The sequence below is a fragment of the Bactrocera dorsalis genome, chromosome 5, assembly GCF_023373825.1.
Source record: "Bactrocera dorsalis isolate Fly_Bdor chromosome 5, ASM2337382v1, whole genome shotgun sequence".
Classification (NCBI taxonomy): domain Eukaryota; kingdom Metazoa; phylum Arthropoda; class Insecta; order Diptera; family Tephritidae; genus Bactrocera; species Bactrocera dorsalis.
Genome location: NC_064307.1, coordinates 21,631,875 through 21,645,246, shown reverse-complemented (window position 1 = coordinate 21,645,246; position 13,372 = coordinate 21,631,875). Strand labels below are relative to the sequence as shown.

Genomic DNA, 13,372 nt, shown 5'->3' with positions numbered 1-13,372 from the left:
GTACATTCATATATGTAAATATACATATACACAAATATATACAATATATATATATATATATATATATATATATTATACATATATGTGCACAAATAGACAATATTTTATACAAGCCAAATTATGAATGATCAATCAGTACCACTAATGCATGTAGGCCTTATCAAGGAAATGTAAACAAATATTTTTCATAACGAAAACGAACAATTATAAATTCGTTTTTATTCGTACAATATTGAAATGTTTAATGCGCGAGCAGAATTTTAATTTTGCATGGTGGTTACCTTTCTATATATAGGGTTTCTCAATAGAGCTCTACAAAGGTAAACCGATAGAGACAACAAACGACGCCATATTTTTTCCGCTCTTTTGACATTTCTCTACAGAGAGGTTTGTCATTTCATCATGGAAAGATATACGATCCAACAACGAGTCGAAATTATTAATATTTACCCTACCGAAATTCGGTGTCAGTGGCCTTAACGGCGCCACAAACTACACAGCGAAGGTCACAATCGATTTATTGAACCGGTCAATAGGCCGCCTCGGTGGTGCGATTTGACGCCATTAGACTATTTCCTGTGGGGCCACGTCAAATCTATGGTCTATGCCAACAAGCCAGCGACGATTGATGAACTTCGTAAAAGTATCGAACGTTAAATTGCAGCAGTATCGGTCGACTCATGCTTGAAACCCATCGAAAAATGGGTTCAGCGTCGGGACTTCTGCAAGCGAGCCCGTGGTGGCCAAGCAAATGAAATTGAGTTTCTCACATAATGGCGTCGAATGTACTTTCATAGGAATAAAGAATTTCATTAAAATCCCAAACCATTTTTGTTTTATTGAAAAAAAAAATGTAAAAATCCATTTTTTCCAATCGATAGCTTTAGTTTTCAGTATTTCGCGTTGTGATCGGGTCACGCTGTATAGCATTAAAGAGAAGATTTCGTCCTAAAAAAAAGACACACTGTTTTGTGATTGCTGAACTCTGATGATAATTGATTTGGTTTCGGCGATTTCGTTCCACGCTCTGACCTTCCAGAAAATTCCAAATAACGAAAAATTTCTATCGATTCATCGCCCGACCATCCAGAACTGGTTCATTTGCCCAGAAACTAAAAATTCCTCAAAATAACTATTTAAAAACGACTGCATGTAAAAGTGTACATAAGATAACGCAAAAAATCTCATGGACCGAAATTCTATTCAGGGTTCGGACCTGTTCTAACAACAATTTGACCGCTAAAGGAAGCGATCGCCCAGAAGCGGCCAGCTTTTGGCCAATAGGAGAGGAATCGTGTGCCATCAGCACAACGGCAAGCTCCACACATCGAAAGTGCCTCACTAGAAGCTTCGGGAGCTTGGCTTAGATATTTTTATCTATTCACGTTATTGTTCAGACCTAGAACCAAGTAATTACCACCTTTTCCAGTCAATGACGAATGCTTTTGATGTTGAAAAATTCGATTCAAGAGAAGCTTGTGAAAATCGACTGATACGTACTAAGTGGCTAAGGGCAGTCTAAATTTAAAAAATCTGTTTTTTGCTTAAGTACATTTTAGGCTTCCAAAATATTCTTCTGTGCAATCCACCAGTGTCGAAGAGTTTGGCTTACTCAGCCCAGCACTTTGTTTCGAAATATCAATACAAAACTTTTTTTTATGACCTCGCGGATGATGAAATAAGCTGAAGTGATGGGAATTCGATTATTTTCTCTTTTGCCAAGAGAAAATTGGCAAAAGTAGGGCGCTGTTTAAAGGCTGTATACTGACATAACCGCTGTGGCACTTATAAAGAATGTTTAAAAGAAATTACTATAAATGCAAATCAAATAAAAGTGTTCCCAAAGGCCAAAAATAATATATATAGTTATAAAAAATATATAAAATGAACATAAAAACTATTTTATAAATATATATTTTGCAATATAAATTAGTTCTATCATATAATAAAGTGTTATGAAAATCTATGTAATATAATTCTAACCTTTTTTTTACCTTTTTGAGATACATATTTTAAGGTACAAAAAAAAGGTGTAGCTCTTATTGAGCCCTACTTAATTACTTCTGCTTCTATTCCCCACACCATCGCTTAAAAAGAAGTAAAAAATTAAAAATGATAACCACAGCAACCAACATTTGATTAGAGCCGCAGCTTTGGATTACCAAAAAAAATCTCTGGCAACAGTAGTTATGTGTAAGAGAAGGTAGAAATGTTTTTTGGGGTGATTTTTGATTCAAGTATTCATATGTCGTATTTATAAAATCAAAGTGTGCAGTACATACCTTTTGCGGTTGAAAAAGTTGCCTTGCAGAAAATTATTCCTTGTGTTTACATCATCCACCTGAAAGGGAACAAGATAATACAATGTGAATGTACATTCATAAGTGAATAGAGAATAAAAGGGGAAATAGAAATAAATAAAAGCAATGCAAAATTAAAAAAGTATTAAAAACTATTACATTATTATTATTGTAGTATTTATAATATAATTTTCAAATGCATGGCAACTCTATGCCCACATTTTTTTATTAAAGAGCATTTAAATTTAAAAAAATCTTAAAGTCATATCTTATGATAAACATTTAGCGAGATTCTACTCAGTTTTGTATTTTTCGATAGGTGGCAACGCTATTATGAAATATTTGAAATATATTGTTTTCAAAATTCTATTCAAAATTATGTCAAAATTAAAGTCTTCTTGAAATACATTCCCTAAAGTTTCACACAAAACGTACGTTTGCTATACGCTGTATGGGTGGCAACTCTTTTGCAAAATATCTGTTATTGACGACTTATTTGTACCATATAAATGCATTTATAAATGCAAATAATAGATAAGATAGGAACATTTATAGCCAGTATTAGCAGTACTAATAAAAATATATTTTTTTCGGCGAACTTACAAATTTATAGTTCGATTGAACTTTATCTATTTTTTCTGTAATTCTACTATAATAAAAAAAAAGAGTTGTTAGCTAGCATATTATTGTGAATACCGTTACTTTTACACGTCATGAGTCATGTCTAAAATTTAGATTTCTGTATTGTAATTTGAAAATTTGCATGAAGAAAATCCGACGTTTTCGAGCTAAATTTTGTTCAGTGATGAGGCCATTTTCTGACGAAGAGCAACATGAAAAAATTCAAGAGCTGCCATTTCATCCAGAAAAAAACTACGCTTTTATGTGGAATGTGGGCTGGTGGAACCATTGGGTCATATTTCTTCAAAACTGATGAACTCTTCGGTTAGCCGACATTTTTGGCCCGTCGATTGACTACCAAGACCGTGTGATATCACACCGTTAGACTTTTCTCTGAGGGAATATGTAAAGTCTAAAGTTTATGCGGATTCATGCCTTGGCGTGCTTCGATTCAAAACTTGGAGCAAGACGTGTATCATTCGTCAGTTACCAGTGGAACTGCTCGAATGAGTCATCGAAAATTGAACTCAATGGACGGACCATCCGAGACGTAGGCGGCCAACATTTGAAAGAGTTAATTTTCAAAAAATAAATGCCAAGGAATGTCTTTTCAAATGATAATAATCATTTCCCTTTAAATTTGAAGTTTCTGTGTTTGTTCTTTAAAAAGCAGGGAACCTCGTAATAAATCACCCTTTATATGTGAATATTAATAAAAAGCTCTGTTTACAACAAGAAAATAACTACAGTTTAAGAGTTTCGCAACCAATATGAACCATTTTGGGAGCTCCAATTTGCCAATTAGTTTTCGTACAGGGTTTGCCATCTTTCTCGATATTGAAACATTGAATAACTTTAGAAAACTTAACCATCTTTTATGGTTAAGATAATTCTATTTAATTTAGCACTTCTTAATTTATTTGGACTATTTTTTGAGTACAAGATTAATCAAGTATCAAATAAAATAAGTTTTTTTTCTATGTCTTTCATTTCTTTCCGACCATTTCGAGTTTCTAAAGACAAACATTTGCAATGTTTTTGCAAGCAGTAGCCATAAGGATCTTTTCTTCATCGATATGGACTTTTTTCGATCCTTAGCTTTAAAGGTATTTATCTGAAATTTTACACACATCATTTTCTCAACAAAAAGCTTCTCATCGGAAACGCCGATGTCGGACAATTATAGCATATAGCTACCATACAAACTGATCGTTCCAAATGTAGTCCTTGTATGGAAAACATTTTTATTTGACAATGTTTCTGCACGAAATTTGGCATAGATTATTGTCTAAGACAACGTTACGATCTCCAAATAAAATTGTTAAGGTTGGTTGATTACAGCTTATAGCTGCCATACAAAGTGACCGCCCAAAATCAAGTTTGGGTATGGAAAACTTCTTTATTTGATAAGATAACTTCACGAAATTCAATATGGATCATTGCCTAAAATAATGTTCGCGATCAGCAAAAATCTTTCAGATCGAACTACATACTAAGCATATAGATGTCATAAAAACTAACCAGTCAAAATCAGGTCTTGTATAGAAAAATTTAAATAAAATATATATTTTATTTGACAAGATATCTTCACGAAATTCGGGATGGATTATTGTTCAAGATCTCATTTAGATTATCTCGTCCCAAATAAGTAATTTTTACAACAGCAGCAGCAGAAAGTCTAAAACGTAATGAGTCCATTTATTAGTTATTCTTTCGGGTAAATCAATTGATAGTTACAAAAGTACTCAAGCGAGTTTTCTAAAACAAAAAATAGTTAGTAATTGTCAAAGTTATTTAACATTTACATTACGACATAACATATAGAGCACCCTGTATATACGGAGCATGTACATATAAATATTTCAGTACTAAAACAACTATCAAATGAAGTTTCTTACAATCTAGAAAAATAAAAAAAAAATCTCAAATGTACATGTACTAATATTTACAAGCACAATATATTGTTAAACAATTAGTGCATTCCGAAATGTTTGTTCTACACGCACACACACATACGTATGTACTTAGGTGCATAACTCTTGAGTGCGCATTCAAATTCGTTTTACAACAGCGAAAAAGGTGACAAAGCGAAATGTGTTTCTTAGTTTTTTTGTTTTGTTTTTTGTAAAGTACACACCATATTTCATTTAATTCGTTTTGCAATTAAATATATTTCACTACTCATCAATTATTTTAATTGCTTCGTTAAACACCTGCTATCAAAGAGATGCCACATGCGCCAAATTAGCATGCACTCATGTACACACAGTTATTTGTATTTGCTTGGCAATAAAATATAATTTAAATAGCAAAAAAGCAATAAAATAAAAATGATGGGGAAGAGGAAGAGGAAAGGAAGAGGATGATGTGCTCTCGCCAAGACACGTTCGCCAGAATGGCAGACCTCTATCATCGCTAATGAGCGGAAAGATTTTGACAAAGTAGCGGATGCTTATTTATGTGTTTTTATAAATCATGAGACACTTATGTTTCAATGCCAAAATAATCTTAGCGACTTGCAAATAAATTTTACGAATTAAAAAGTTATTGGTTTGAAAAAACAAAAATAAATAAAGAGAAGGAGAAATAAATGTTTATGTAAAATATAGATACAATAATAAATATGTATATAACATATTAATTTATTAAATTCAAATATAAGACAGGATGAGCCATTTTTGGCGACTTTGAAGATTACTAACTTATCAAATATTTTTCAGTTGTGTATAGAAGACTGAACAGTCTATCAGATCGTAACCAAGTGCACTTTATTTGGGTGCCAGTTCACAAAGCTATAGCCGGCTGATGACCTTGTCCACTCCGCAGCATCCCTCAACAAGGTAGAACCGAAATCGTTCAGGCGGTCCCACACCATAAAGGAGCTGCTGCGCAAGGATGAAGCAGTGGGTAGGGATAAGCATTGGCAACAACTCCTAGTTATGTGCCATGCCAAGTTGCTAACGAGTGGTTACAACCTCAAAAGGTTTAAATATGTAATAAACCTCCCAAGGGAAAAACTCAGGCTACTTGTTGCATTCTACACAGGCCATTGTAGGCTCAAGAAATACTTATAACATGGGCCTACTGCGAATTGCCGGTTCTGCGACAGGAGCCTGAAACTAATATGAATAATAAATTGACTGCATAGCAGTCTGCAGACGCAGGATAAAGACCTTTAGATCCATGTTTCCAAATAAGTATCACATCGCCTCACTAGCACCTAGCAGTATATTGGGTTTTATTAATAGACTTTATTAATAGGCTAGCTGTGAGCGTTAGGAGAGGGCACAATAGACCTTAGGTCGCGGTGCAATCCTCATCTAATATAATCAAATAAATAAAATCTGTAAACATTAATTCAGTAAAATTTTAATTATGAGACACTTCACACCGGAATTATATCCGGAAATAGGTGCATATCGGAGGTCCATCATTCCTTTTTAACATTCACATTTCACTTTGGTAGTAAATATCTTTTGGCGGGCCATAAAACGGGTGGCAAAACGTCGAAAAAAGTGACTGTTTCCATTTCCATTTGGTCCAAACAATCATTGAGTCCTATTTAAAAAAAAAAAAACAGTCGATGGAAATCGATATCGATACGTCATGGATCCTTATGACTGCCGGAAAATAAATGCATGAAAAAAGACCCGACTGTTACGGTTTAAACAAGACCACGTATCATGTCGCTCTACGCATCTAGTTATTCAGTTATTGGAAGAAAGATCCCCATATTGTTTTCCTCAAAAAATTTTGAGAAACACAGCCAATATGACAGTCCTTGGCCGATTAAAAATCCGGGTTCGTTCCGGTTATGTAAACCCAACTATCGCGGAAATGGTCAAAAAGAGATGACACTGGCTGGCCAACCAGATCTCCAGATTTGACTACCCTTTCTCTTGGTGTTGCTTAAAGTCGAAGTGTACGCCTGAAGTCCGCGACTATTAACAAGCAAATTTTTCGAATTCATCCTCAAATACTACAGACCTACTATAACACGTTTATCTTATAGTTTTATTCGTACTGTAAGCAAAGGTTCTAGTACTTTACCCAGTTTTCGTCGAAAAAACATGGATCCCGAGTACATATCAGAGTTCAAAGAACAGTAAAACTATGAATTTCACCGGCAAAGAAAGGTGATGGCCATCGTCTGACATTGAAAAAGTGTATTCAATCTTTAAAAAGTCACGTGACAAAGCGAAAGAGATTATCGCTTATTTTTTAACTAAACTATGCCAAAAAATTTCCATTTTTCTAGTATTTTTTTTTTTAGTAACCTTTAGATGAAAATTTTTCCGAACGCTCAACTTTGTATGAAGGAAGGTAAGGTGAAGACATTCAAGCCTTTCTCCTTTATTGGCCACCTTTTGGAACACCGAGGTTGAAATATATCGGCGGTTTTATCTTCGGCAGACCTGGTGAAATAGCCGAAATAGATAACAACCACCTAAACAAATTTGTGGAGGGGTCGACCTTTTTAACCTAACTTAACCCAGTATCCGTTTAGGACCGCACTAGTGTATAGCTTTAATCTTTCTAAATTTAATAATTAAATTCTTGTCAAATATGTCATGAGGGTATAAAATGTTAAGTTAACTGCTCCGATTGGCCGATTCCCGTTCCTACAACAGTCGGATCTACGTAACCGGAACAGATCCGCCGCCACAACAACATCCGATGGGCGGAAATAACATATTTTTTATATTTTCTAATATCTTCGCCTTTAACAGAACTTCACGTTTATCTGTTATGTAACAATTTTATATTAAAAACATGGCAGGGAATATTATTTTGCGTACACAAATTCAAACACACCTTCCCAATAATTTACTTTTCGGCAGAACTACAAGTATCACTAAAGACGATTAAAATGATAAGTATTACATGGAAAGTCAAATTCACCCAAAAGTGGGAGTGTTCAAATAAAAAACACGTTTTCTAAAACCGAACCTTTGTTACAATTGATCAATGCTATAGATCAGAATACAAACGAAAATATAATTCAACACCACTGATTAAAAAAAGCACAAACCTGCGATTCGCGATCGATAACAAAGTCAAATAAATTGAGACACTTTATTTTCTAAATGCGTTGCAGAAGAATATTTCGTGTATAATGCAAAAAATGCTTCAAAGCTATGGTATATTATACTTGCATGACTCACTCAAAACATATTTGTATAACTCGATATTACACATATGCATGTCTATATATGCACATATAGTATATGTCTATATATATTAAAGAGAACAAGATTGTATATTTAGTGAAACGGCACAACCGGCAGCCAGAAATCGCGATATGAAATAACACTGAACTTGTTTTGCACGAATGCCAACGTCAACTGAAACAAACAAACTGAAATGCAGGCGAGTGGTCGCCAGCGATTTTATGCAGAACGAAAACTGCCGACGTAAGGGCTTTTTGTAATGGATCAATAAATAGAAGTACTATAATAGACTTTCTCAGAATTTGAAGGGATATGTTTAATTGTTTATTATTGCAGAGTGAAGATAGACGGATAAAGAATATGATAACGATAACACAGTCATGGATAGAAAAAACACAAGAACAAGAAAGAGTGTTAAAGTCAGCTGCTTGGAAGCTATATACCCTTCACAGGTGCATTTTTTATACCAACTAACTGTAAAATAGAGACCAAAAATGTAACTGGCCAACAGTTTGTAGCCAATGCTTTGCAAATATCCTGAAGATATCTTGCCAAATGAAACAGTTTTCCATACAAGGACTTGATTTGATCGATCCGTTTGAATGGCAGCTATGTATATGCTATAGTTTTGTTGTTGTTGTAGCGGCAAAAAGCATTTCTGAAATAATTTCGAGACTTGGTGCTGAATTGACAGTCCTTGGCCGGATAAAAACCCTCTCCGTTCCGGTTACTTACACCCGACTGTCGTGAGAACGGATGCTATAGCTCTTCGATATCGGCGGTTCAGCCAAATGAGCAGCTTCTTGAGCAGCAAAGAGCATGATCAAATTTTCAATTCAATATCTCAAAAACTGACGGACTAGTTTGCGTATATACAAACAGACAAGCCGTCATTTTGTGAAAAATCATAATTTTGACTGTCCGTCCTTCGATCCTTCGACCGTTACCAGTACTTATCTACAGTAAAAATACATCCTTTTGGCTTCCGCACTGTCAGACAACTTTTTTCGGAGGTCCCCCTGGAGATCCTCTAGATCGGATACGGGATGAAGAGAAGCCAAATTTTTTTTAAATTAATCGCTGATTATGAAAATACATTAAATTCTGTAAATGCACATTTATTGAGAGAGGTCTAGAGGGTGGTCGAAAAATCACTCAATAGCTCCCGGCAATAGAAGCCTAGATCGGAGAAGAAAAACGAGTGATAATCTGTGGCTTTAAGTGTTAACTTCTACTTCATCAAGCTCAAAATTATGAGAATTATATTTATGAAAGTAAATAACGGATGGAGAATAGCTAATACCGTTCCCACGGCAATGCGGTCCACGGATGTGGAATCGGCTTTACCAAATTGGAACGGACCTGGACTTGAATATGCCGCCCAAAACTGTTACCTCGACAGCATTACACAATATTATTTGGGGAATGACTTCTACAACAACAACGACAACAATAACTACAACGACAACAAAAACAACTTATTACAACCACAATTATGACTTTGAGATAATATTTGCAATGGAATGCGCTGCAAAAGTAATCTAATGAAAATATTTATACAACTAACAAGGATGAGAATGTGCAAACCACCTGTGCATGCATGTGTGTAACACATAATTTATACATATTATTTTAATTACGTTAAACAGACATACAAAAACACACGAACATACATACATACATACATACTTGATAGGCGCTTACATTTTGTTGTGCCTGCAGCTGATGATGTTGCGATGGGCTGCTCGACAGGGAATCCCCACCGCCGGCGTTCGGACCACCACCACCACCACCAGCACTGCCACCGCCGCCGCCACCACCCACACTGCCATTGCCGCCGGCAACAACGCCCGCACCAACGCCGCCACTATTGTTGCTATTGTGAAATGACTGAAAGATATCATCAATACATTCATCGCCGGCATTAAAACGCACGGTGATTGGTACGCTGCCAGTGGGTTTGCCGCCGGCGCCACCTGACGCATTGCTATTTCCACCTGCAAGGCAAAAGAAACAAAGAAACACATGTTAGTACATATACTGGCATACATACATAAGTGTATGTGTGACGTCTGGCGCATTAAAAGGCATTTGTTTAGAGTGTTACCCACAGCGTTGGTATTACCTTTTGGAATTTTAAGTGAATCCATTTTATGTGTGTGCGCGTTCCCAAGCGTCCGCTGCTGCTGTTAGCCGGTCGTCACGTTACTCGACGAAGTGCCTGCTGCTGTTAAACTCGTCGTCGTCGTCGTCGTTGTTGCAGTTTGTAGCGGTGCCGACGAAACAATCAAGAGAGCATGAATTAACTCGTCGCTTTATAGATTGAATAACAGTTGTCTGCTTTTGCAACGCAATTAAGTGGCTTGCTTAACACTAACACCTTCTAGCGGTATTTCGTGCTTTTTTAGTATGCTAAATTTATTTAGTCTTTCAACTGCCAACTTTAACTGACCGTATGCCGTCGTCTGCACTGGTAATATAACGGTGCGCAAATCAGCTGAGTTTCGATTTCCTCGAAACGGTGCAAACTTTACGCAACTCTAGTTCAACACAAATAATAAATCTGTTGCCAACATGCTATATATGCACGCGAAGTGAAATACATCAACTGCAGCGAATGCGTTCTCCTTCAATAGCGCCGGTCGACTACTTACAAATGTCCACACGTTGCTCTCTCGTGCGTCCCGACGGTGGTTGTGCTTTTTCTGGCTGCTGCTGCTACTCAAGATGCCCTAAATTTAGAAAGCAGCACAAGCATACATACATATATATGTATATATTGGCATTAATATATACATATATACAAAAGGTGAGCACGCGATTGAAGATGGGTTTTGGGAGAGCAAAAGACACAATTTACCGAGGAAAAATTATAATTTTCGTATATATACACATATATATTGTTTTTGTTTTTGTAATTTGGCATGCGCGTTATTGAGTAACCGCAGTGATAACAACAAATTCGGTAGAATAAGAGATGTTCAGTGAGTATTGGCCAAATTGTTATAATTATTTATGTACACACATACAAACACACGTAAATACGAACATAAGTAGATGTGTGTGTGTGTATGTGTGGTTGTTTGGTCATCAGTTCAAATGATTTATTTATATTTTGGTTTATTCGTTGAATTGGCAGTGAGTTGATTGTTGCATACACATTTGCATGGTGGGAATGTTTTTGTTGTTCGCGTACAAGCAGAGCGTGGCGTTAGACAAAGCAGCAGCACAGCAAAACAGCAACACCGAGAAGTAGATAAAAGAAAATATTCTGTGAATTAGTTGAATATAAATAATAGTACCGGTATGTGTAAATTAAAATAATGTTAATTACAGCTAGTCTTAGCAACTAAGCTGTTGCAAACAGGTCTAAGATATGAGTCTATGCAGGTGCAGTTAATTGCGCTTAAACACGTTACTTAGGACCTTAGTTTATTTGTAAGCGCAATTTTACCGTTGTTTTAACCTTTCTAAGACCTAAATAAAATATTATTATTCATTGTAGGTAACGGTTTTTGTGTTACTTTAATAATATTTGAAATTAAAATTAACATTAATTAATGTAATATATGCATATTTAGGTTTTTATCGCCTAAATGTAGGCAACAGAAGCCTAATTATTTGTAAACAAGAGAAAGCGTTAACTTCGACTGCAACGAAGCTATGTATAATCCCCTCCACTATTGCATTTTTTATAGCATTACAGGGTATAAAAAAGGGTCTTTCTATTGATATTACTAGGTCAGATAGTATGGCAGCTACTTACATATATGCTATAAAGGTTCATTTCAGATTTCGAGGAAAATATCTCTGCACTATTATTTCATACAAGAACTTAATTTTGACCGTCTAGTTTATATGGCAGCAATGAGCAGTTTTTGAAGACAAAAGAACGTGTGCAAACCATCAAACATGTCCTCGCTCAAAGCTTATGGAAAATAAATTAAAGGCTTTTATAGACAAAATTATGAAGTGTGTACTAAAATTCGCAATTGTAGGAGTTGTGACTGGACATTGTCAATAAGCTGACATGCGGTGATGGTATATATTTTGTCGGAGCTCTCCGAGTGAAATCCACCACCAGAGAAAATGTTAAGCTCTGACAGTTTACACTTCGTCCACCTATAATGATCACGAAGACGTCAACCAACGGCCACAAAAGAAAATTTCCATTTTCTTGTACGCAGATGATTGTCACTATAGACGTCAGATTTACGACAGGCTACGCTCGCTGGCCCGGCAGATCATGGGGACGAGACAAAAAACCGTTGTTGGCAACATACAAGGCAGTCACCCGGCTCATAAACAACGCCGCACCGATATGGTCGCCTGGATGCAGTGAAAGGCAGATGAGAAAGCTTCTGACGTGTCAATATAATTCACTCAGGAAGGTTACAGGATACTTCTTGATGTCACCGGTTGAATATTTATAAGCATGAAACATAATGAACTCATCTCCAAGCATGATCCCTGCGCAACTTTGTTCTGAATACTTTAGCAGGTTAAACTTCGACTTACCCAGAATCGACATAGACATACCAAATACATGTCCAGCATGCAACGGGTCGTTGCATCACTGTAACCACCTCTTTGCATGTCCAGCAAATCTCACTTATCTAACACCCCTCTCCCCCCTATGGTTCAACCCCATTGTAACATGACTTCCATGACAATCAATCCCACCCACACGGGGACTAGATACACCCTGCAACAAAAACCACTAACGTACAGTATTGCAAGACAAAAGTGTGTAACAACACTAGCCCTGCTGGTCAAAAATTATATGACAACGGTCTTGTTGCTAGGATCGGTATTTGGAATAGGGGAGCATAACGAATAACTCTCATAGGAATATCAAGATATTTTCGAATCACCCTTTTACATTTCTTTTACATCAAATTTGCTTTCAAAAATCACGAGGAAGCACTAACAAAAGATGTGAAATAAAGCCTTGAAAGACAAAGTTTCGAATTCCTCATAAAACCTGAATAAACCTTACACCAAGGCTGAACACCTACAACAACTTCTTATTTCTCACGACTAAATATCATTGAAATCTGATTCGGATATGCGATTGACGCTAATTAATTTATATTGTTATAGCTAACAGGTTTCGACACAGATTTACATATAAGTGTAGTTAATTGAAGAATTTAGAAGCCTTAATTTTTTGGATCAATTCAACGAAAGCCAATATATTTTTGGTGTAATTATACATATTAGAAAGTAGACGTATAAACAAAGATTTGATACAAATGAGTAATTAGAACGATTATGTCA

The 13,372-nt window shown here is 35.9% G+C and overlaps 2 protein-coding genes across 16 annotated transcripts in view; one reads left to right on the top strand and one right to left on the bottom strand.

Moving 5' to 3' along the window:
- Positions 1 to 13,372, top strand: part of LOC105230077 (TOM1-like protein 2) — a 245,553-nt gene that overhangs the window by 203,580 nt on the left and 28,601 nt on the right. The window lies entirely within an intron of this gene.
- Positions 1 to 13,372, bottom strand: part of LOC105230130 (translational regulator orb2) — an 82,148-nt gene that overhangs the window by 48,649 nt on the left and 20,127 nt on the right. For 8 of the 15 annotated variants that reach the window (XM_049457587.1, XM_049457598.1, XM_049457599.1 and 5 more), the window contains 3 exons: positions 10,218 to 10,824; positions 9,782 to 10,089; positions 2,283 to 2,341 (listed from right to left, as the gene is read on the bottom strand). In XM_049457587.1, the coding sequence (XP_049313544.1) occupies positions 2,283 to 2,341; positions 9,782 to 10,089; positions 10,218 to 10,242 (392 nt within the window). In that variant the 5' untranslated portion in view covers positions 10,243 to 10,824. The remainder of the gene's footprint in view (positions 1 to 2,282; positions 2,342 to 9,781; positions 10,090 to 10,217; positions 10,825 to 13,372) is intronic. The other 7 variants (XM_049457596.1, XM_049457593.1, XM_049457595.1 and 4 more) reach the window with 2 other exon arrangements.